This window comes from Zingiber officinale, chromosome 5A (assembly GCF_018446385.1).
Source record: "Zingiber officinale cultivar Zhangliang chromosome 5A, Zo_v1.1, whole genome shotgun sequence".
NCBI lineage: Eukaryota > Viridiplantae > Streptophyta > Magnoliopsida > Zingiberales > Zingiberaceae > Zingiber > Zingiber officinale.
Window position 1 is genome coordinate 114,678,173 of NC_055994.1, and position 23,392 is coordinate 114,701,564.

At 38.1% G+C, this 23,392-nt stretch overlaps 1 protein-coding gene across 1 annotated transcript; it reads right to left on the reverse strand.

Moving 5' to 3' along the window:
* Positions 1-8,098: 8,098 nt before the first annotated feature.
* On the reverse strand, positions 8,099-15,704 carry LOC121981424 (probable galacturonosyltransferase 4). Its single transcript, XM_042533938.1, has 8 exons — positions 15,529-15,704; positions 15,389-15,423; positions 15,067-15,181; positions 14,715-14,920; positions 10,955-11,172; positions 9,715-10,072; positions 9,043-9,618; positions 8,099-8,682 (listed from the first exon to the last, which is right to left on the reverse strand). Exons 1-8 carry the CDS (start codon positions 15,638-15,640, stop codon positions 8,407-8,409), a joined length of 1,896 nt encoding a protein of 631 aa, XP_042389872.1. The 5' UTR covers positions 15,641-15,704; the 3' UTR covers positions 8,099-8,406.
* Positions 15,705-23,392: the final 7,688 nt, after the last annotated feature.

Here is a 23,392-nt window from a genome sequence, read left to right on the forward strand (position 1 = left end):
ATGACCTACGTTCGAACAAAATGCGACAGCTAGCGAATGGTGTAGCTAATTTTCCAGCGAACGGTGCAACTATTTTTTTGGAAAACGGTGATCCTTTGCTATCCAAAAAAGTCAAACGGAGAGGAAGTGACAAATGTTGGGCCAGTGGGGAAAATTTTTTGACGAACAGTGTATCTTGTTGTTTGAGAAAACGGGGAACAGGACATAGGTAAAAATCGTCACTCTAGTAGAGTATCATTTTTGGCAAACTTTGTAGCTTATCGTACACAGAACAAGTGATCGGAGAAAACCTAACAAATGTAGCTCTGGTGCAACTTTTTCTCTGATGAACATTGTGTTGGATCGAGATGCACATGAGAGGGGGGATGAATCATGTGGTTTTCAAAAAACTTTTTTTTTAAAATTTTGAAATAAGTATGTATTAGAAAGCAAACACAAAAGCAAAAGCAAGTAAAAGACACAATTCAATTTTACTTGGTTCAGAGCCTTTGATGACTCTTACTTCAAAACTTAGGTCCCATGGATCTATCGACGGGTAATTCATTGAAAAACCTCCTCTGGAACCGCTGAAAAAGGGGATCGAATATACAAGAATCGAAAAAGTGTAACACGCTATACTTTCTGTTTGCAGAAATTAAGTACACAAATAAATTACTGTTAACAAACACTTTTATAGATGGTTGGCTCAAGCTTGGTGTTTGGGCGACTTCTTGATGGCAGTAGGATGTAGTAAAGTCAAAGCAGGGCAACAACAGGAAGCTGGAGCAGTCGGAAAGCCAATCAAATGCGTAAAAACTCGTATATCAGTTGTGTTTTGAAGCTTGGTCGAGATACCCATTTAAAGGGTGTGGAAGGCGTCTTCTATAGCCTTGAAGGCACCTCCAACGTGTAAAATCTGTTCCCAAACTCTTTGCTCCTTATCTACAATGAAGCTTAAATTTTATCCCTTGGAAGACGCCTTCCATATCAGTGAAGGCGCCTTCCATGAACAGTGCGAAAGCATCTTCCAATGCTTGAAGGTGCCTCGGGTACTGTTCACCCGAGGTGTTTTTACTCCTTTTGCCCTACAAGTTAGGTTAGTCCAATACGACAATATCTAACCTGCAAAATAATGTTAATACAACAATAATAAGATTAATTTATGACTTAGACCCTGTCCTCCAGACCAAGCTCTAGTCAGGGTCTCAATTTAGGTTTTTGAAATAGACCTAAATTGGACTGACGCCTACTGTCCCCTCAACTGGGACGCATTCTCACTTAGTCACTTTCTTCCAGTGACTTACCTTTACTTACCAAGTGTCAAGTCACCTCCTTGACATTCAATCTGACCCACCAAGTCTTCGTACCGGAATCGCACATCCGGACTTCGCCACTCGGGAATCGCATATCTTGATCTCCTGCCAGAATCACACATCTGAACTTCGCCACTTGGGAATCATACATCCTGATCTCCTGCCATAATCACACATCCAGAATTTGCCACTCGAGAATCACACATCCCAACTGGACTTCCTGCCTAGTGTCAAGTCCTCTTGACCCGTCAAGTTTAGTCAATCTTACACACTCGATAATAAGGTTATATTACAATAACACCTAACTCAACTCACTTGTCATTCATCAAAACTTGAGTTAGATCGTTAGTATAAATTGCACCAACACAGCGTAGTTTATAGCTTCGACGATCTTCATAAGGTAGTTGCTCTAGACCACACGCCTCCCTCATAACCACGAAGTTGAAAGCAACGAAACCTAGATTTAGGTTGTGGCTTTGGCAGTCCTCTATTATTGTATCAGAGAAGGGTTCAAGCGAGGGGTTGGGCAGAGGGTGTAAACATGTGTAACGCGAGGTTCAAATAATGCAAGTAGTTGTTAAATTATGTCAACCAACCTGTTGGAGCAATCCCAATGGTTCGTGCGGCCATGTATTTTGGTGTTTAGGAAAAGAGTTTAAGTTATGTTCACCCTTGTATTTGATATGTGTATATGAGTGTGCAGGTTTGCAGGATATACATATGACTCAGCTTGATGGCTTCGGGTCTGGTGAAGGATGGAGCATCCGAGGGACCGTGGATAAGGCAACAAGGACAAGGGCCGAGGGAAGCGACTTCAAGGCATATGCGAAGGATGACATTGGGGATGAGCCGGGGGCTTAGATGCATCTGACGGACTAGAGCCAAAGGAAGTAGGCTTGAAGGCAAGAGGTCAAGGCTGCAACGAAGAAGAGTCAAGTGAGTCGTAAGAGTGAGGGTCCAAGTGCTGAGAGATTGTACTCGGGGTACTAGTCGGCTGATGGAAATAGCAGTCGACTGGGAGCGAACAGAATACTTCTGTTCACTCAGCCAGTGTGGAGCAGTCGATTGGTACTTTCACCAGTCGACTGGTATAGAGCCATTGGATTGTAACGATCGAATCTCCACAGAGGGCAGTAGATTGACACTTTCACCAGTCCACTGGTAGGCAGAGTTTTCCAACCCGTGGCCTATATAACCAAGGCTTGGAAGCTTGGTTAAGGTTGACGAAATAGAGGTGGTTAACCCCTATTAGTAGTCTAGCAATGCCCTAACTTCTCAAGAGTTCTTGTGAGAGTTGTGGTGAGATTTCTCCACCCACAAGGAGCTACGTGAGCTAGCCAGAGGTCTTCTGGGGAGTAATCCACCGACGGATAGGGATCGCCCACCTTATGGACAGCCGTGGAGTAGGAGCTTTATCTCTGAACCATGTAATCGACGTGTATTGGTTTGCTTATTCTTTCCTTATTGTCTTTAACTTTTGTTTTTGTATTATTCCTCTCCGCAACTAATGAATACCTAGGAAACGATTGATTTGGGAGGGCCGTTTATCCAATCCCCTTCTAGACTGCCATACAAGATCCCCAACACAACCTTCCTGATATGTTGTAAACCTAGTTAGGCGACAATAACATCTTAAATTGCCCTTACCAAAATTGTAGGTCAAGAAATCTTTGTTATATTCGTCTAATAATTATTTTTGTCATTGTTGAAAAACCAATTACAATAGCAGTGATATCTGAAATTGTAGTGTGGATGAAGTTTTATGATCTAATCAATCTTGTGAACAACATGTATGTTTGATTTTACTAATGTGTAAATGCATTAATATGATGTATAGATTAGTATTATATGAAACCTTGGCAATGTAATTTAGTAAATTAGCGATTATCTTATGTTGTTAATGCTATATATCTAGACTTTTATGTTTTCCTTTTTAGTCTTGAGAGTTTAATTCATAATATCTTGAATCAATTCATAAAAAGTGTGGTTATGAGATTAAAGTTGATTGTCTGTGAAATGTTAAATTTTGAAATATGTAACTATAAATTTAGGAACATGTGGTGATCTATTGACTTTTTTTCACTTGGCTAGTGTGTTATAAAGATATTCATATATTTAATCAAAGATATTGTTATTTATGGTTGCATCAATGCAGGGATTCATTTTCTGATGAAGTGTTGTCATGTAAGATGGAATCGATTGATTCAAAAAAGAATACTGACTCGGTGATGGCACACCAAATATAAAAACAGTGGTAGTAAGATGTCATCTTCCACTTCTGCTGGTGTTGTGTTAGTATTATCCATAGTACCAATTATGAGATGATTGTAAAGGGCTCAATTTTGTATCATATTTCATTATTAATAAAAGACAAGGTTGGTTATTATATTTGTTTCAATTTAGTGCCGATTGAATAAATATAATAATGTCCTTGGGTAGTAGGTTTTTATCTACAACATATCAATTGGTTGAATTGATAATGAGATATTGTAGATATACATAGAACACTACTCTTAACTATTTCTAGTTAAGCATTAATATACAAGGACAATATTAATACGTTGAGACTAGCATGTAGGTAAACGGATGATTTAATCTCACAAGTCATGGATATGAGATATCAGGTTGACACATAAGTATATATTAAAGAATATATACTGAATGACCCGCCATGAAAATGTTTCATGGATCGTTATATGAGTGTCATAAACATTCTCATATGACTATTGGTATAAATAGTCCTTAGACCTAAAGTCACTACGGTTCCCTATATAAGGAGTTGTGTACTTTGATATCGACAAACGTCACCTGTAACAAGGTAGACAATAAAATCGATCACTGGCTATGTAATGAATTATGCAGAGGGATGTGAGTGATGTAGATGAGATCTATCCCTTCTATATGACGGAAGCGATATCTGTGAGCCCCTTGATTAGTATGACACAAGAAAACATGACCATGCTCAAATAAGTCAATATGAGATATTGAGCTTATTTGATTGAGTGTGTCTACTTAGAGATTAAGAAGCACAAAGGTTGATAAGAGGATGACACGGTCTATACTTCATTGATCAATCTAGATATCAAGGATAGAGGGACCAAGTCATACAAGATAATAACCACGGATATGTTAGGTCGAATCTCAACTTTTTCGTCACTTGGGTAGCAATGATGCCTTGCTAGATGCCACTCATTACTTATATATTTAAATATTGATTTGAGTGCATTGCCAACGTTACGAGAACCTATTGAGTCACACACAAAGAACAAGTAGATATGGAGATAAGTTCATTGGATTAAGTCTAATCCGAATTGGACTTATTGAGTAAGATTCAATTGGATCTAATTGTTGGATTAAGTCCAATTCAAACTAGACTCATTGAATCAATTCGAAGGATTGGAATGGTGATTCATTGAATTCGAAATTGCATGAGAATCAATGAGTTAGACTCATTGGGTGAACTTGAGTTCACCAAGGAAGTTGAATGGTCAAAATTGAACCATTGGATTGAATGACCAATTTTGAGCCATTGGATTGGAAGATGAAATGGTTTGAGCCATTGGATTGGAAGATGAAAGGGTAAAACTCTTTGGTATTCATGAGATGGGTATATATATCATTTTGGATGATATTTTCATTATGTGAAAACCTTTAGTCTTCTTCTTCTTCCTCCTTCCCTCTCTTAGCCGAAACCCCTTGTGTGGTTGCTAGCACAACCTTAGGTGGTTTCCATCTCTTTCTTGTGAGTTTGTGAGATAAACGAAGGCAAGACTTGTTTGTGTGGATACCGTAGAGGCTGAACGTGTGATCGTGCTGAGATCCAAGCTGTCTGGAGTTCGTGAGCACGCATCAAAGGTATAACCACTATTATGCAACTTAATATAGATTATTTTAAGCAATGTTTCTTCCCTTCGCATGGATCTATTAGATAAAGGAACTAGAAGTTTTTTGCTATACTTTCGCGTGTTTAGCGCCCTAGTTCCTTACATTGTGGTGAGTATTGGAGGAAGTATGAATTGTATATACAATTTATAAGGAGCTATTAGTATTGACGATATCATAGGCCAGAATTGTTTAAAGCAAATGTCTGAAGATACGTGGACTTAACAAGAAAAATACAACATTCGAATGGTAGCAGAAATTAAAAGAGATGTCTCTGAGGATGAATTTATAGCGAATTATATATATTATTCAATAGATTCGATAGTGATTAATTGAGTATAATGATTTTAAAGATGTATTTCCATTAGTTGAAGATGAGTATGTAAGGAACTCAACATTGTATGCCTTGCAAAGGCAAGAACTAGACGGGAAGGATGAATTTTACATTGATAAGGTAATATAAAATAAAATATGTAATAAGTAATTTATTATTTAAATTCAAAACACTAATGTAATTAAAATTTTATTTTATGTTTCATAATTAACGTGCAGTAGTAGTAACTAAAAAACTATCAATTATTGTATAGGTATTCCCAATCTAAAAACAATTTAAAGATGTACTTGCTCAGTATGCTATGAAGAAGAAGTTCATTTACAAAATAAAGAACTCAAGAAAAACGAGAATTAAAGAAATTTATGTTGGAGAAAATGAACATGAACAATAATTGCAATGGGAAAAATAGAGTTGATTGTTATAAAATATTTAGAAGAATACTAGTGTGGTCGTTGCTTAGGAAAAGTTTATCATCCTACACGCACTTCTTTTATAGTTTCTCAGATTGAAAGTCAATTTACGTCTCCAGATGAATACAAACCTATAAATATTCAATGAAATATGAGAGGATGATTTATAGTAGATATATCATATCGCAAGGCATATAATGCATGTCAAAAAGCTCTAACAAATATGATAGGTGATTTTGAAAAGGATTTTGGTGACCTCCTTAGACTTCTATGAGAACTAAAATATAGAGACCCAGAAATATATGTTGCATTGAAAACAAGCATCGATAACAAAATTCGAAGGTTGTTTTTGGGCCTTTGGTGCATATGGCAAAGTTTTCTGAACATACTTTCATAAACTAATCGGAATTGATGCAACACACTTGAGTAACGAATAGCCAAGTATTTTATTGATGACCACAACAGTAGATAGTAATGGAAACCTTATGTCAAATGGCTTTGCATTTACTAAGGTTGAGTGTGGGTCAACTTGGGAGTGGTTCCTAAATTACTTAAAGACATACCTTTTTAATAGGCTAAAATATCTTTAACCTCCTTTATTTTCTATCCAATAACATTTTGTCCTCTGTGTTTAAAAAATAACATTTAACCCCCTTTGACCAAAAGTCAAATGTGAAAAATCTTATAAAAGACAATTATGCCTGTCTTTTTTATTATTTTTCAATAATAACTTCACGAGGAGAAAAACACCTTGAATTGACTATTATATCCCTTCAATATAAATTCTTACAAAATTCATATATGCACTAGCATAGACAACAAAAAAGCAACAACTCTGAAAGGGATAACCAACAAAAAAACTCATTCCACCACCCTCACCAAACTAAAAAAAAGCCAAAATTCTAAATTTAAGAAATCAAAATCGAATAAAGATGGAATAAAGTTCATCATTAAAAATCTTCTCTTCATCATCAAATGTGAGGTATAATGAAGTAGAAGTGATTTTGGTTCATCAATTTAGAATTCTAGCTCTTTTTTGTTTAGCGGGAATAGTGGAATGAGTTTTTGGCTAGTTATCCCTTTCAGAGTTGCTGCTTTTCTATTGTTTATATAGGTGCATGTATGGATTTTATGAGAATTTTTATCGAAGGACATAATTGTCAATTCAATATATTTTTTTTCCTCTTGAGGTTATTATAAAAAAATAATAAAAAAGACAATAACACAATTATCTTTTATTCATTGTATGTCACATTTGATGATGAGGAGATTTTTAATGATGAACTTTATTCTATCTTCATTTGGTTTTGGTTCATTAATTTAGATTCCTGGTTCTTTTTTCATTTAATGAGGGTGGTGGAATAAGTTTTTATCTTATTATCCCTTTCAAAGTTATTATTTTCTATTATTTATGTTGATACATGTATAAATTTTATGAGTGTTTTTATCGAAAGATATAATGGTCAATTCAATGTATTTTTTTCTCTCTTAAAGTTATTATTGAAAAATAATAAAAAAAGACAATAGTAAAATTATCTTTTACAAGATTTCTCACATTTAACTTTTGGTTAAAAAGGATTAAATGTTTTTTTTTTAAATATAAAGGGGCAAAATACTAGATAGAAAATAAGGGGTTAAAGGCATGCTACCTTATTAATATCAAAACAACTTTACCATACACTTGATATCAAAACAACTTTACCATACACTTGATATCAAAACAACTTTACCATACACTATCTAACTGAGAATTTGACAACAAATCAATTCTCACCTCCTAATAACTCTAATATACTTTTGAACCTCTTTAAAACTTTTCAACTCATTTAAAAATATTAAAACTAAATGGACTATTTTTAAAATTTTCAATATTATAAAAATTATAACTTGAATAACTTAAATCATTTTAAATATGATATTCTTCTAAATTTAAGAGCACACGATTCCGTCAAATGAAAAGATAGGACAATACAAGTTAATTCTAGTTGCATCACACATAAATCCAAAATGGAAAAAGTAGGTTTTTAATCGAATTGAACAATTATTAATTTATTTTTCAATCATTGTTTAACTTTTTTTATATCAATTTATTTTCTTATTTGCATTAGCATTAGTCATGTTATATTCATACTTCACATGTTTTAATGGAAAAGGGAGGATATGATCCCATGAAACCAGAATTATTACCTTCACTATCTAAGAAAATATATTTACTCAAGGTCCTTTTAAAGTTAAAATTGCGAATGCAACATACATACTTCAAAACCTATTGAAGGGGAATGCCCAATTATCTATATATGCTGCCTGTATCAAGAAAACCCTAAGACAAAGGCCCAAGTTGCTTTTGTGAAACCAGAGCACAAAGAACGTATCTAAGCATAATGTTTTTACTTAAACTGAAAACAAAGAAAGAAAATAAGAGAATATGCATGGCCCAAAAGAACCGTAACTCAAAAAATGAATCAGCTGGAGCAGTGCCAGATGGCTCCTAAGGATTAATGTTGCAGTCTCTCAAATAAACTTGGTCGTAGTTCACATATTTAGACCAGTAATTACGGTACTTCCCGATGCCTATTTCAAGCCAAGGCTTCATGTTTCCATTGTAGTGTATCACAGCTGCACCTGCAATATCTTTCTGGCTCACATTTAGACTATACCCAAGCCCTAGAACATGCCATGAACGATCAAGAGGGTACGTGCGCTTCCAAAATGTTATTAAGCCTGGTGGAAGAGTACCCAACTTCCACAATAGTCTGTCTTCATTCTGTAGATAAAAGTAGGGGGAAAAATGTGAAGTAACTTCGAAGTGTCAATGAAGCATAAACGTGGATCTTAACTTGGTAAACCATCGAGGTTTGCATAGAGGATAACCGTGTATGAACAAGACACAGTAAGGAAAGTCGCACAAGTATCTACATAAGGAAACATGTAATGCCATGTATTTGGTACAAGTAACATGGTACAAGTAAAAGGACTGCACGTTGTTATATATCAAATGCTGAATAGTGATTACTAATAGTAATTTGCTAAGATATCCTAATTGGCATTTTGATATATACTTCAGAGAGAATAGTAGTGAAATAGTACCAAAAGTGCCTTATGAAGAATAGAGCATGTTTCTTACCAATTTTTGCCAATGATGATAGATCTCCGTGATGTTTTGCTTCCTCCATTCAATCAAATCAAACACATTCATTCCATATGCCCAGCCACAAGCACGTGGGTCAAAATTTTTGGCAATGAGAGGATTAGAAAAGTTGAGATACCTATCAAACCGATGGAAATTTTCACCACAGGTCTCAGCTGCACCATTAACTTTTTCCTTGAGATCAATAGCCCACAGAGAGGAAAGGTCTTTCTGCACAATGACATCATCATCCAGGAAGACAACTTTGCTGAGCTTGGGGAAGATCTCTGGTAGATAAAATCGCAGATGGTTTAGGATAGATAGATACTTTGGATTTCTAAACTTCAAGTTCCCATCAGACTTAGCAAGGTGGGACTTGAAGTAGTAATCTATCATAGACTGAGATCCAAGCTGCTTTAGAACCGGACTATAGCTTGAGTTCAGCCATGTAAATTCATCAACATTCTGAACCTGAATTGCCGCTTTCCCTGGTGGATTTGCTAAAAACCACATCTTCATTGCTGCATAGTTGAGCCTATCAGTAACAATATGGAATACATGGTTTTCAGGGTACTGCATGTAATAAGAAAAGAATGTGTTGATAAGCATGAATTCAATTTTAAACTCAGAATAAATAAAACACAATGGTTAATGCACTTAGAAGATGACCTTAGCATTTAATATTGTAGAGTTAACAACTGCTGCAGTCGCTAGTACATTGTCAGAAAAAAGTGCATAATGAAAGAGTTTGGGATCTTCAAGCTTTTCTTGGTGAGGGAACTGCTGTTTGTTTGAGTCAAGTGAATGATATGCTGTGGTGAGATGCAAAGGAAGACAGTGGAGACCTCTAGGAAGGGTTTTTGCAGCAACTTGTGTCAGGAACAATTCCTGTTTTTTCTGAGCTCTCAATTGGTCCTCTGCAGATTGATAAAAAGCTCGAAGCTTTTTTATCACAGAAGAGCAGTCATTATGAATTTGCCTGCCTTTTGCCAAAGTTTGTTCCATCATCTTCAGTTTCTCATGGGCACTAGATCAAACAACCAATCACACATGTAAATTTGTCAAGTCTCTAAGAAGCATCAGCTTCAGTTTGTTTGCTTTTAATAAATATAGAAGACACTGCAACAACATATCTAATGACTGTTAGAAACATCTATGACAAACCCTGCAGATAGATATCCTAAAATGCAAACTGAATGCAGCAAAAAAATTAACAAGGGTTAATTAAAAACAACTCCAAGGATGCAACAAATACAGTTGCATTATCAGGCAATGAGAAAGGTAGAATACAAATTAATCCCTCATCCCTCAAACTTCTATCCCCAAACTTTTATTTTCTCAAGGAAGCCCTATGTAAAATCATGGGACAGTTCAGTACGTAACCCAAAAAAAATGAACTATTTGGGAATGGATTTAGCTGCCAAGGTTGCGTTGTTGCAAAGTAGAATAATTAAGTAGATGCTTCTGCCTCAACCCCATAAAAGAATGATGATGCTGATTATAACAATGACGATGACAACGATGATCACACAGATGTAGGACATACAAACTTTCATAAAATAAAAAAGGAGGATGACCTTACAACTTGAATATGGAGGAAGGATAAAGATAATATTGACTAACTTGATATGATATGGAAGTGGGGCATACAAAGTATCTTGCAAAACAGAAAAAAAGGATGATCTTATGAATATGTTTCAAGCTTGATGTTACATTTTGTTTTCTTAACCTGAATATGGAAAAGACTAATGTTGCTATTAACAAACGTAGTAACCTTGTCATGTCCTTATCCGAGGGCAAAGTAATGCTCTATTATAATTCTATAATCGAAATAGAAACAGGATAAATGATATCAAATGAAACGTTTGTTTGCACTTAAGAAGATGCAACCAAAAATAAGAGATTATACCCTTTTGGCAGTTCAGTGTCATTAGTTGCATCTCCAAGTGTGTGTTCAACTTCCCTCACCCGTGCTCGAAGCTCCCTGATGAATTCAGGATAAGTTCTGGAAGGCGAAAGGCTAAGATAGACCTTTGCTCTTATTAGCTGGTCCTTGAATTGCTGAACTTTTGCAAGAGATAAACCACTTGAATCAACTTTAGAACTCATTTCTGGATTATGAAGATCCTTTAAAAAAAAAAAATCATATATTTAGAAATGATCACTGGATTTTGTCTAATTCAAATTTAGTTGGCAAGGAAATGAAAAGACAACCAATGGATATCTGTAGATAAGATAATGCTGATTTCAAACCCTCTACTTAGAACTACCATATTTCATTGCCAGACTAATCAAATTATATTTTACAAGAGTTGTATTCAAATTGAATAACTCTCTTTCTAAGTATCCCTTCTCTTTGAGATCGTTATTCTTCATAAGTATGACCTTATCAGTCTCGAATGCTAACATGATGTCTCTCTTGACTAGCAACCATTTTGATAGTAAACTTTTTTGAATATTAAGAACGTGCAAGACATCAATGTGCATTAGCTTTATTCCCGAGGACATATGGAGTATGATCTTTAGATGAGTTACCCTTACAAAGTTCTTGTCTACATATTGTTGAAGTATAGGAAGAGAACATCTCCTTATCAGCACATATGTGTATGTGTTGCTCTTGTGTCAATCCACTAGTCTCCAGGGGTAACAATCATATTGGTTTCGAGTACCAGCAATGATGGATGTAACACATTTGTTGTGAGCGAGTATGTCCCAGTAAACTACACCTGACCTTTGGGCTTCTATTTTTTAAGACCTTGTTTTTGCCTCTTAGAGGGTCAATCCTTAGTTCTATGGTAAGGTTTTCCACAGTAGTAGTTCCCATGGCCTTTCAGTTTAGGTCATTATTAATGTGCCTCTTCTTGTTAGTTCTTGGTTTAGCTACCCATTGGAAGCCTGCCTTTCATTGGCCTTCTTTTCAATAGGAGTGAGCCTTATGATCGTCATAAGTGACAATATTGTCTTACAATTGTTGTTGGATAGTTGTTAAAGTTGATTCAACCACCTTGCTAATGAGTCGACATCTCGATCCAGACCCTTTTGGCAATATAAATCTTATCCTCTTTATAATCTCAATACACCCTTTTGGCCATCAGGCACCCCTTTGAGTAACAAACATACTCTCCTTGGTATCATCATCACTAACTTTATCTCGTTGATCGCCGAGTTATCCCTTCAAATATCGACACACCATTTCATGTGAGCTTATCCCTTCATATAACAATTTTAAAGATGAGGCAAAGACTAGCCTTTCTTTCCTTAAAAGATGATATTGACACGCTAGAGGCTTATGGTTGATTGGTAATGGCCTCGCAAGATACAACCTATGACTTGAAATAGGAACACTCTAAATTTTGAGGCCTGACAAATTTTCAAAGTCTTAGAACTCTTTACAGAGGAGAGGAAGAAAGAATAACTCAATAGGAAAATTCACAAGTTGAGAATAAAGTTAGAAGTCAGGTATTGAGCCCTTTTTATAGGAGTGAGGAGGGAGTATGAAAGGTTAAAAAAACATTAATAAAAAAGCAAAAGCAAACAAATCACCTTTATGACCATTTAAATATTGATGCACTGATTATACCCACCATACACTTTCCTTCAGTAACTATGCTAAAGTGCATGAATTAAAAGAAATTAATACTCCTTAATTAATTTTGACGTAACGGTCAAAATTCTTGGTCTATAGAATTGGGCTTCCTAAATGGAAGCCTTTTAGGAAGTTCACTAAGCTATCAAGTTTAGGCCTTATTGGCCCACCAAATCAATAATGGAATAAATGAGTTGTTAATCCCCTTGATTTTAACTATCTTGACCCATTTCAATTAGTGCATCTGATCCTGTCTGAAATCTAGAGAGATGGCGCGCTGGACAGATGACTGTAATGTTGACTGAGAGAAGATTTTTAATTAGAGAAAAGGTTGCGAACGGGGGTGAAGATCCTTTGCACACACTCAAACAAGAAGACAGAATATCAGTGCCCAAAAACCAGGGAAGGGGTCCCTGGCAAAGGACATTCGACGTTTAAGTCTAATGGCCAAGCGAAAAAACAGAGAGATAAATAGTAGAATGCGTGCACGTAAATGAGACTGCTATAAAAGCGTACCTAGCCAATAGAGAGGACCCCTTTATATACCACTTCTCATAACCTCCACAATCATGAGGTGACAGAGAATGTTGGATATCAGAAGCTGTCGAGTAAGGGAATATGTACCGCCTGGGAGGCGTAAAATCGCCGTCCGAGGAATCTTCCGTTACCCATGTGCATCCTTTTTGTAACTTATGCCATTAATGTGGCGCTTGAAGGAATATGCTGTCATAATGTGTCGACTGATAGAAAATGTAGAGTCACCTTCGAGGAAAGTTCCATTGAATGCTCATGTAACAATAAAAGAATATTCTCTTACAAACGGTTGGTATTCTCTAACAAGCTGTTGTGATTCTCTGACCATGTGGTCCCTTGAAGATGTCCCGGCCGAATACCTAGCCGACCGAGTGTATATATAGAAGCAGAGTATGGTAAGGCTTTTGGCCCTTAGGGCTGCTCGGATACATGTCGTGTGGTGCTGGAGATCTGATTATGAAATAATAGAGAACCAAATCCCCTAGCTCCGGACGACTTTATAACCGACCCACCATGTGTGGGGGTACTTGCTTCTGAATGGGGAATTGAGCCTCGAGAGGCCTAATCGATACTTTCAGCCGATCGGCCTTGTACTTGGAGGCTTATCCCTAAACTGATAGCTTGAGCTTTAGAAATTCGGTCGAGTTTCTTCTGAGGTTTGCCTTGTATGTTATTCTTCAGAGATAGATATTGAGCCCTATAACTTTAGTTAACTTTATACCCAGCCACCCATATGCAGGAGGATGGGGAATGAACAATGAAAGCCCATATATTTGACCGGCTGTCAGATCGACCCACTGTATACTAGGCAATCAGAGCGAAAGACTAGGTCCCTGCGACTTGTCTGAATATTACTCCCGGACGGTGTTGTGGCCGGTCGAGCCTTTCGTGAACCTGAACGAATGATGGATAGTCGAATATATACTAGGTGTCTTAATACAGGCGGGGAGCACTAGGCCCCTTTGGTCCGACCGGCCTCTTGAATGGCCATCCTTGTACCGAGGCTCTTAGCGCTGAGTGACCCTTTGACTGCCACCTCCCCTTGACTTGGACCCCCAACTCACCTTGACTTTGACTGTCATGTCATACTTAGATCCGTTCGTAACATCCCGTATCAGCATCCATTATTAATTTTAGTTCCTCGTAAACTAATCTCAAGAATAAATCCCAATATTTTAGACAATGATCCCACGAGAAATATCACTTACGCATATTCAAGTTAGCGTTGGTGTACTTATATCCATAGACCCTACTTTTGTATGAACTGATACTTTTGTTGTACCACATTGGATCAACCCTCCATTACTTGAATATTTTTGGACATGAATTTATCATTCACTTGAGAAATTAGCTTTCAATGGTCTACATGCAAAATAGTCATCCTTGTCCATATTCATCTTATTGATTACGGAAACCAAATTTCCAATATCTTTTCTTTGAGAAATTATGTAGGAATTATTGAACTTGTTATAACAAGCACGAGTAAACAATTTTTGGTAGAACAAGAGGTAAACCTAATCCAAGCAGATAAATTCATATGTGAAGCTACCTGATTGACAGACAGTGTCTTAGATATAGTTTTATGGAATCTTGTCGGCATTTCCTCTCCTTTGGTTTCACCTTCCTGCAAGCCGGCATGCTTTCCCTCTTCATTAGTCACTTGCTTAATTCGACTTTCTGCTTCTAATCTAGTTCCCTTGATATCTTCGGATAAGACTCTATTTGGACGGTCACCAGCATTGCTCAAATATATTTCTATCATCAGACATAAAAGACCAATATCAAACTCACAGCAAAACAATTTCTCAAACAAATTTGAGAAGTGCAAGCACTGGTGAGGCAAAAGGTCAGGTTATGATATGGGACTACAATAAAAATGAAGCAAGAATAAGTGAAATTACCTCTTGCCCCAGATACTGGGGCATCATTGCCAGAGTGAGCATGGATCTGATTTGAATCACTCAATTTTTTAGGGAAAATTGGCCAAGCTGGTTCTTTGACAGCACCAAGAGACTCCTGCGTCGATATTGAACCACAAAAATGACAATTTTTTATTACGAGGTTATAGATCAAAATGCACAAATAAACTCGAGAAATATTAGAGAAAATTGAAAAGAGCCATACGAATGACATTCAGTATACAAGTCACATTGCCTGAACTCCAGAACGTGGAAAACACAATAAAATAAAATCTGATGTAACTTGTAACTAGGAGTAACAAACCTGGAAAGGGATCTCATCATCGAGATGATCAATTGCTGCCGAAAAGCAAAGAGGAAACAATGTCAAGTGATAGAGCGAAGAATAGATGAACACAAATAAATTGATTCTTCTTCGGACTGCTTGCTTCAGGGAGGCGTTACCGACAAAAGTAGGCGTGGTGGCGAGCCGATCAGTGTAGACAGCCAGCGGCGCGACAACAGTTATGCAGAGAAAGAACAGAACGAGCGTTTGCCTCCTCCTCCTCCTCGCCATATTCGGTATTCCCTACCGCCCCCTTCGAAAACAAGCCTTCATTACTCGCCGATCGAAATGGCCGTTGCGGGCTTCCAGAAACGACGAGGAATGGAATAGTCCTGGGTCCAGCCCAGCGGAACTCTCGCGATGACGTGGAGGACACGTGCATGGCTCTGTCTGACCTTTGAGATTTGAATTTAAATTATTTCATAGTTTCAAGAAAATGAGTTTGACTCGATCAAAGAATAATTTGGTTTGTTTATGATTTGTTTTTAGAAAATTGAAAGTAACAGCTGATTAAAATTGGTAAATAAATTATATAATTTTGAAAATTTTAAAATTTATAAAACTTAGAGAGCAAAGCAAGGTGATGAAATCCTAGAAGCAGCAAGAGTCTCTAGGCATGGAAGATATAGAAGTGTGGCTTCCTGGCAAGATGAAGGATGAAGTCATGGAGATTCTTGGCATGCAATTAAGCTTCTATGAGGATGAGAGAATTGCACTTGTAGAATGAGGTGCAGGTGCGGCTAGACTTAGGAGCAAATTCAACCTTAAAAGTGGTTAGATTTAGGAGAACAATTTATAGGATCGAAAAGAATGTTAGAGGGGGGTGGGGTGAAAAGCGATTTCGAAAATCGATAGCGAATTAATCGAAGTATGCAACGGAAGGAAAATAAACCAATGCTAACAAATCAAGTTTTATTTGGTTCAGAGCCTTCGACAACTCATACTCTAAGATCCGCACTCATGGAATGTTTTCGTTGGGCAATCCACTAACAGTTCGCAAAAGATTGCAGGAGTTAAGTATAAGAACTAGAAAAAGTTACCACCAACAACAATAGAATTGAAAAGTCTTGGTCGCCGGTTGTTGGTGGAGCGTAGTAGAAGCCTTTTCGGAGCACCAAGCAAGAAGAAAACTTTTAGCCGTTGTTATTCTGAAGCTCTAGGTCTTTATATAAGTCCATTCCGAGTACCTAGAACCCCTCAGGGTGCCTGAACCACAAGGCTCGGCCAATCGACGTGCTCCATGTTAGCTTGTGGATGAAGTTTTGAGTCCGAGCGCCTGGACCGACTCTGGGTGCCCGGACTGCCTGGGTGCCTACGGCCCGTTCGAGCAAGCTTGGTTTGGGCGCCTGGACTAGCTCCGGGCGCTCGGACTCCGGGCGCTCGGACTCCGGGCGCCTGGACTCCTTCTAGGTGCCCAGACCTCTTTTCTTCAACATCTTTCCCCTACAGAAAAGGTTAGTCCTAGGCAACCAAAAATAAAATTTTCCCTACAAAACAGAGTTAGCACAACATAATAAAACATGAGTAGTAACTAGACCAAGATTTAGTCAAGGTCTCAACTTAGGTTTTTCAAATGGACCTAAGCTAGACCGACGTCTACAGTTTCCTCAATGGGGAATGTGTCCTCATTGGATCTCTCCTCTAGTTGCTTACCTTTACTTACCACTTATAGTCACTCGACTTGCCTTTGACCCACTAGGTCTTCCCGCCAGTTGTCAGGTCCGCAGACTCAACTGGACTTTGACCGGTTGTTATGTAACAACCCAAATTTCCTCATTTTGACTCCTAAAAGTAATTTAAAAATATTTAAAAATGCTATAGAAATATTCTAGAGATTTTTAGAAATTTTTAGAGTATTTTTATGCGATTTTTGGAGGTCGTTTGGTATTTTTACTAAACGAAAGAAGTTTTGGAAAAAAAAATGTCCAAGCCGAGATTCGAATCGAAGACCTCGGACCCGAACCAAACCTTAACCAAACCCAGCTAGCCAACTGTTCCGCAAGTGTTTCGTGAACGATTATGGAACGAGATGTATATAAGTTCTAATTGATACAGAAATACCTTAGGTTTAAAAATGTTGCAGAAAAATGGCCGAGCCGAAGCTCGACCCGGCGACCTCCGACCCAACCCGAGACTTAAGCGGAGCGGATGACCAAGTGGTCAAGCGGCTATTTCGTGAACTAATAGGAACTGAATTGTATTTAAGAGGTTTTAGAAAGCAGAAATAAAACCTTGGTATTAAAGGATAAGTTAAGGAGAGGAAATTTTCTCTCGATTAAACCTCTTCTCCTCTTCTCTTCTGCGTGCGACGGCGACTTTTGCTTGGGCAAAACCGAAGCCGGCGTTAGGGCTCCACTTTCGGCGGACGGCGAGGACTTCTTTTCGGGAGCCGTTTACGGATTCGTGGTCTCCTCGTCAAGGAGAACACGTGGATAGGAAGGGATTGCCGAGATCTTCACCTCCTCCGAACCCTAGAACCATTCCGTTAGTTGTAAGTGCAAGAACAAATGTAAGTTGCTACTCACCTGTGGTAAGAGTAGTTTCGAATTCTTCTTGATTTTCGAAGTAAGCCTTGAAGAATGCTGTTGTGTTTGAATTTGCTACCGTGAATCACAAAGGAAGGAAGTAAATGGTATAGTTTAAGCATGTGATTTGGATTTCTTCAGACCTGGTAGATAGTAATTCAATTTTGAGTTAGGTTGCAATTAATTGGACATGTACAGTAGGTGTTAAGCATTTCAGATTCTTGCATCAAATATCTAGTTTCCTTTGAATTGCAGTTTATTTCCTTTTGCAGTGCAGATTTTTGTTGTTTTCTTTAAGTATCTACTTCTTTTTGTTTTGGCAGTAGGCGTATACCATATTTAGTAGAAGTGTAGAATTTTAGATTCCTATAAGCATCTAGTTCTTTTCCATTTGCAGTTTAGCAAGTATAAGATTTAATTTTTCTTACCGTGTAGTTTTAGTTTTCCTCTTCGTGCTCAAGTTTCAGATTTAGTTCTCTTTAGTTTTCTTTTTGTTAACCTTGTATCTAAGTATAAGATTTCAGTTTCAGATTTAGTTTCTTATGCTTTCTTAACTAGTTGGAACAACCCTTATATTTAGCATACAAGTTTAGATCTTTTTGTGCCATTAATGGGCACGAACAACCTTATGTTTAGCATTTTCTGTTTAGACTTTTTTTGTGCTATTTAGAGGGCACGAACATCCTTTAATTTAAATACATAGTATTAGTTTTCTTTGCTATTTTAACAAACATGATCAGCCCTGTTATTAGCATTGCAGTTTTAGTTACTTCGTTACTTTAACAAGCATGAACAACTACTTTCTAAGTGTATGCAGTTTTTTTTTTAAGAATGCAGATCTTTCTTTCTTTGATTTATTTCTGCTGTAGCATGCCTAAAGATTTCAGATTTGTTTTCCTTGGTTTTAAATATGTTGTAGCATGTTGGAATATGCTAGTATTTTACTTGAACAAGTATAAGAAAGATAAAGAAAAGAAAGAAAATGGTCAAGACCTTAAGTAGATTCCCAAAGTCAAGACTTTATGAATTTTGGCACACAAGGTGCTTGTTAAAATGTCAAGACATTTAAAGAAGAAGTAATAAAAGATAATAAGTATTTTACTTTAAAGAGGCTAGTACCCGACTTCCGAGGTTGTCGTTAAACAAATCCAGGTGACCAATTCCAAGGTCTTGGCCCTGGTAAGACCAAGGTCTTTACCCTCGTAGGACTGATGACTAGCTACCACAGTCTCTATTAGGGAGTGCGCATTGGTACTAAGCTTGAGCCTAAGAAAGAAGTTGATTGTTATTTTTAAGTATTAAAGTATAAGTTTTTAACCAAGAAGAACTTTATTATTGTTTTGAAGTAATAAAGTATAAGTTTCGGAACAAATGAAACAAGTTTCACATATGCTTAGAATCAGTAAGTTTAGTTCTTTTGAATTCTAGCATGCAGTATTAGTTTTATTTGTTTCCTGATTAGTTTATTGAGCATGATTAGATTTATCTACTAGCATGCAGTTTATTCTTGTATATCATGAGTATGTAGTTTATAGTGATTACTATTGATTATGCATGAGCAGATTTATTTCTAGTTTCAGTACATTTAAACATGATGCAGCTATATTTATGCTTTATTTTCTTTTAGAGCATTCAGTTTCTAGTTCTTCTTGTATACATGCATATCCATGTTTTTGTGAGTTAGATAGCGCTTACTAAGCAAATTTTGCTTATAGATTGCATTTCCTCCTACTACAGATAAAGGAAAGGAAAAGATATAGCAAGGAAGGCGACAAGGCGGTGCGGATGGTGTATGATGCCAGGACTATGGAGAGACCTGGGGATTCACCAAGAATTTATTAAGTCTGTTTCTGGTTAATTGTTTAAAGAATTTAGAACTTGTACATGCTACTCTATGGATTGTTTTATCGTGTTTTGCGAAAGTTAATTATTTTGATTATATATGAACTGCGTGGGTGTTTGATATATGTTCCAGCCGCCTGTGGCTGTGTATACTGTGTATGTATTGATGTTTATGGTCACCGGTATAGGGGAGATTCTGCCAAAATTTTTCGGTAGGGATTCCTCGTGGTTTCGATTACACCGGTTAAGTAGAGTTAATAGTTAAGTAATGGTCACCTTAGAGAGTAGTAGAGTTTTAAAAAGGGTGGTCGTTACTGTTGGTATCAGAGCCAAGTTCCCATTCTCCAGCATCACACACACATCAGCATCAACCTTGCCGTCTTCAAGTAAGAAAGTATTTAAGTTTTTCCTTTTATGCTTTCTTTATTATTTGTAGTATAGAGTAATTGCTTATATGCGCTTTAGTAAGATGGAAGTTTTGTTTTCTTTTATTCATATACATAAGTTTATTTAGAAAGGATAAAGAATGTATCAAGTCTTTTCTCTGCATAATTAGATGCCAAGAAGAGGATGTCCCCGTACCGCTCGTACTGAAGATCGAGCACAGATGAACGAAGAGCCCAGAACAACCGTACCTGATCTCTCTGAAGTTGTTGCTCAACTCCAGAGACAAGTGGCGGAGCAGCAGCAAGTAATCATCAATCTGATGGCGAATCAGCAGCCAGTCCCTCCCACTCCTCCAACGATTAATGTGGAGACTCCAGTGGTGACTGAGGTTCCACCAACCGCCTTGGAAGTCCCCACAGCACCTAGAAGACAAGAAGCATATCTGATACAGTGGCTGAAGCTGAAGCCAGAGAGTTTCTCAGGCACGATTGAGCCCTAGGATGCTCAGGCTTGGTTCAAAACACTGGAGAGCACCATGGAGCTTCTTGACTGGCCAGAAGTCGAAAAGGTCAAGTGTGCCTCTTTCTGCCTATCTGGAGATGCTCGTATGTGGTGGGAGAGAGTTAAAAGCAAGAGAGCAGTCAATCAGATGAGCTGGGCTGACTTTGAAGCAGAGTTTTATGAAGAATTTTTCTGCCAGCGGATCACCAACAAGCATTATGAGGAGTTCATAAAATTCAGACAAGGTGACCTGTCAGTGGAAGAAGCAGTAAAGAGATTCAATAGGCTAGTTCGTCTCTATCCAGAGCTAGTAAGCATGGAGAAGGAACGCGTCAGACTAATGCTCAGGATGCTGAGGCCAGTAATAACACTTAATGTGAGTAGTGGTACTCATCAGCCCCAGACTGGCGAAGAGCTGGTCAGCAGAGCATTAGTTGCTGAGCACTATCTGGACAACATCAGGGCACAACGAGCGCAACATAAGCCAGTCAAGATTGAAGATAAGACAGCTGGGAGTCAGAAACCTCAGGCAAATAAGCAGCACTTGAAGGGTAAAAGTAATAAGAGAAAGCAGTGGAACTCAGGAGGTAACCAGAAAGGAGGGCCAACAAACAAGCAGATCAAGTTCCCTCCCTATCCTAAATGTGGGAGAACACATCCAGGAGCCTGTCTTCTGGGAAAGACAGGATGTTATTTGTGTGGGCAGGAAGGACACATGGCTAAAGAATGCCCTAACAAGCTCAAAGCACCTCAGCCACAGGCAATACAATATGGAGGCAAACCTCATCTACATTATATGCCTGCAACTCTGGAAGGACCTCAGCTCAGTCAAGGAAGGTTGGAAGCCCCACCAGTTCCAGCCAGTGCCAGAGTATTCTCCCTCACTAAAGAGGAAGCTGCTAGTGCCTCCACGGTCGTAACAGGTCAAGTAGTTATTTTTCAGCATTTAGCTACTGCACTATTTGATACTGGGGCGACCCATTCTTTTGTATCTGTACCTTTTGCCAAAGAATTATAGGTACCTACAGAAAGCATGAACTCCAAGTTCCTGACGACCCTACCTTCTGGGAAAATCATGGAATCTAACCAGTGGCTTCGGGCTATACCAGTCAGAATTTCAGACCGAGAGTTATATGTTGATCTGGTAGTCCTCACCATGTAGGATTTCGATATCATTTTTGGTATGGATTTCCTCAGCAAGTATAGTGCTTCAGTGGACTGCCGTAGAAGGAAAGTGATCTTTAGTCCAGAAGGTGAACCATCCTTTGAATTCACAGGAGTGCCAAAGAGGAAGACCCAGAAATTCCTCTCTTCCCTCACAGCTCACCAGATGTTAGCTAAAGGGTGTGCTGGTTTTCTTGCATTCATTGTGAGTACAGAAGAACAAGAAAGACCCAAGCAGGAGGAAGTTCGGGTAGTCTGTGAGTATCCAGAGGTATTCCCAAAGGAGCTACCTGGACTATCTCCCAACAGAGAAGTGGAGTTTGAGATTGAATTGGTTCCTGGTACCGGTCCAATTTCAAAAGCTCCATACCGTATGTCTCTAGCAGAGTTGAAAGAGTTACAAGAACAACTTTAGGAGCTTCTTGACAAAGGCTTCATCCGCCCTAGTCATTCACCATGGGGAGCTCCTGTGTTGTTTGTCAAGAAGAAGGACGGATCTATGCGGATGTGCATAGATTATAGGGCTCTGAATCAAGTGACCATCAAGAATAAGTATCCACTGCCCAGAATCGACGACTTATTAGATCAGTTGAGAGGGGCAACAATGTTCTCCAAGATAGACCTGCGCTCTGGGTACCATCAGTTGAAAGTGAAGGAAAGTGATATACCCAAAACGGCTTTCAGGACCAGATACGGACACTACGAGTTTGTAGTCATGCCTTTTGGTGTGACTAATGCACCAGCGGTCTTCATGGACTTAATGAACAGAGTGTTCAGAGAATACCTTGACAAATTTGTCATCGTGTTCATCGACGACATTCTAGTATATTCCAGAACCCCAGAGGAGCATGACACGCACTTGAGAATAGTCCTGTAGATCCTACAGCAAAGATAGCTTTATGCTAAGTTCTCAAAGTACGAGTTCTGGTTAGATCAGGTGGCATTTCTAGGTGACATCATTTCTAAAGAAGGTATCCAAGTGGATCCAGCCAAAATAGAAGCGGTCAACAATTGGAGTAGACCCAAGAATGTCAGGGAGATCAGAAGCTTCCTTGGTTTAGTTGGGTACTACAGGAAATTCGTGGATGACTTTTCCAGGATAGCCTCTCCACTAACATCCCTCACCAGGAAGAACAAGAGGTTTGAATGGTCAGATAAGTGTGAGCAGAGTTTCAAATAGCTCAAGAAGAGACTGACCAGTGCTCCTATTCTGACTGTTCCAGAAAGTGACAAGAGTTTTGACATCTACAGTGATGCTTCCAAGATGGGCCTAGGAGCTGTACTCATGCAAGAAGGAAAAGTTATAGCTTATGCTTCCAGACAACTCAAAGACTATGAGAAGAATTACCCCACTCATGATCTTGAGCTGGTAGTTGTGGTCTTTGCATTGAAACTCTAGCGACATTACTTGTATGGAGTCCAGTGCAAAATCTTCATAGACCATCAGAGTCTTAAGTACTTCTTCACTCAGAAGGACTTAAACATGAGACAGCGTAGGTGGCTAGAGTTGGTCAAAGACTATGACTGTGAAATCCTCTACCACCCAGGCAAAGCTAACAAAGTG

Coding starts and splice junctions, on each gene's coding strand:
- LOC121981424 (XM_042533938.1), bottom strand. CDS start 15,640: ATGGCGAGGAGGAGGAGGAGGCAAACGCTCGTTCTGTTCTTTCTCTGC. Junction 15,424..15,528: donor CACCACGCCTACTTTTGTCG/GTAACGCCTCCC, acceptor GCTTTTCGGCAG/CAATTGATCATCTCGATGAT. Junction 15,182..15,388: donor ATGATGAGATCCCTTTCCAG/GTTTGTTACTCC, acceptor ATATCGACGCAG/GAGTCTCTTGGTGCTGTCAA.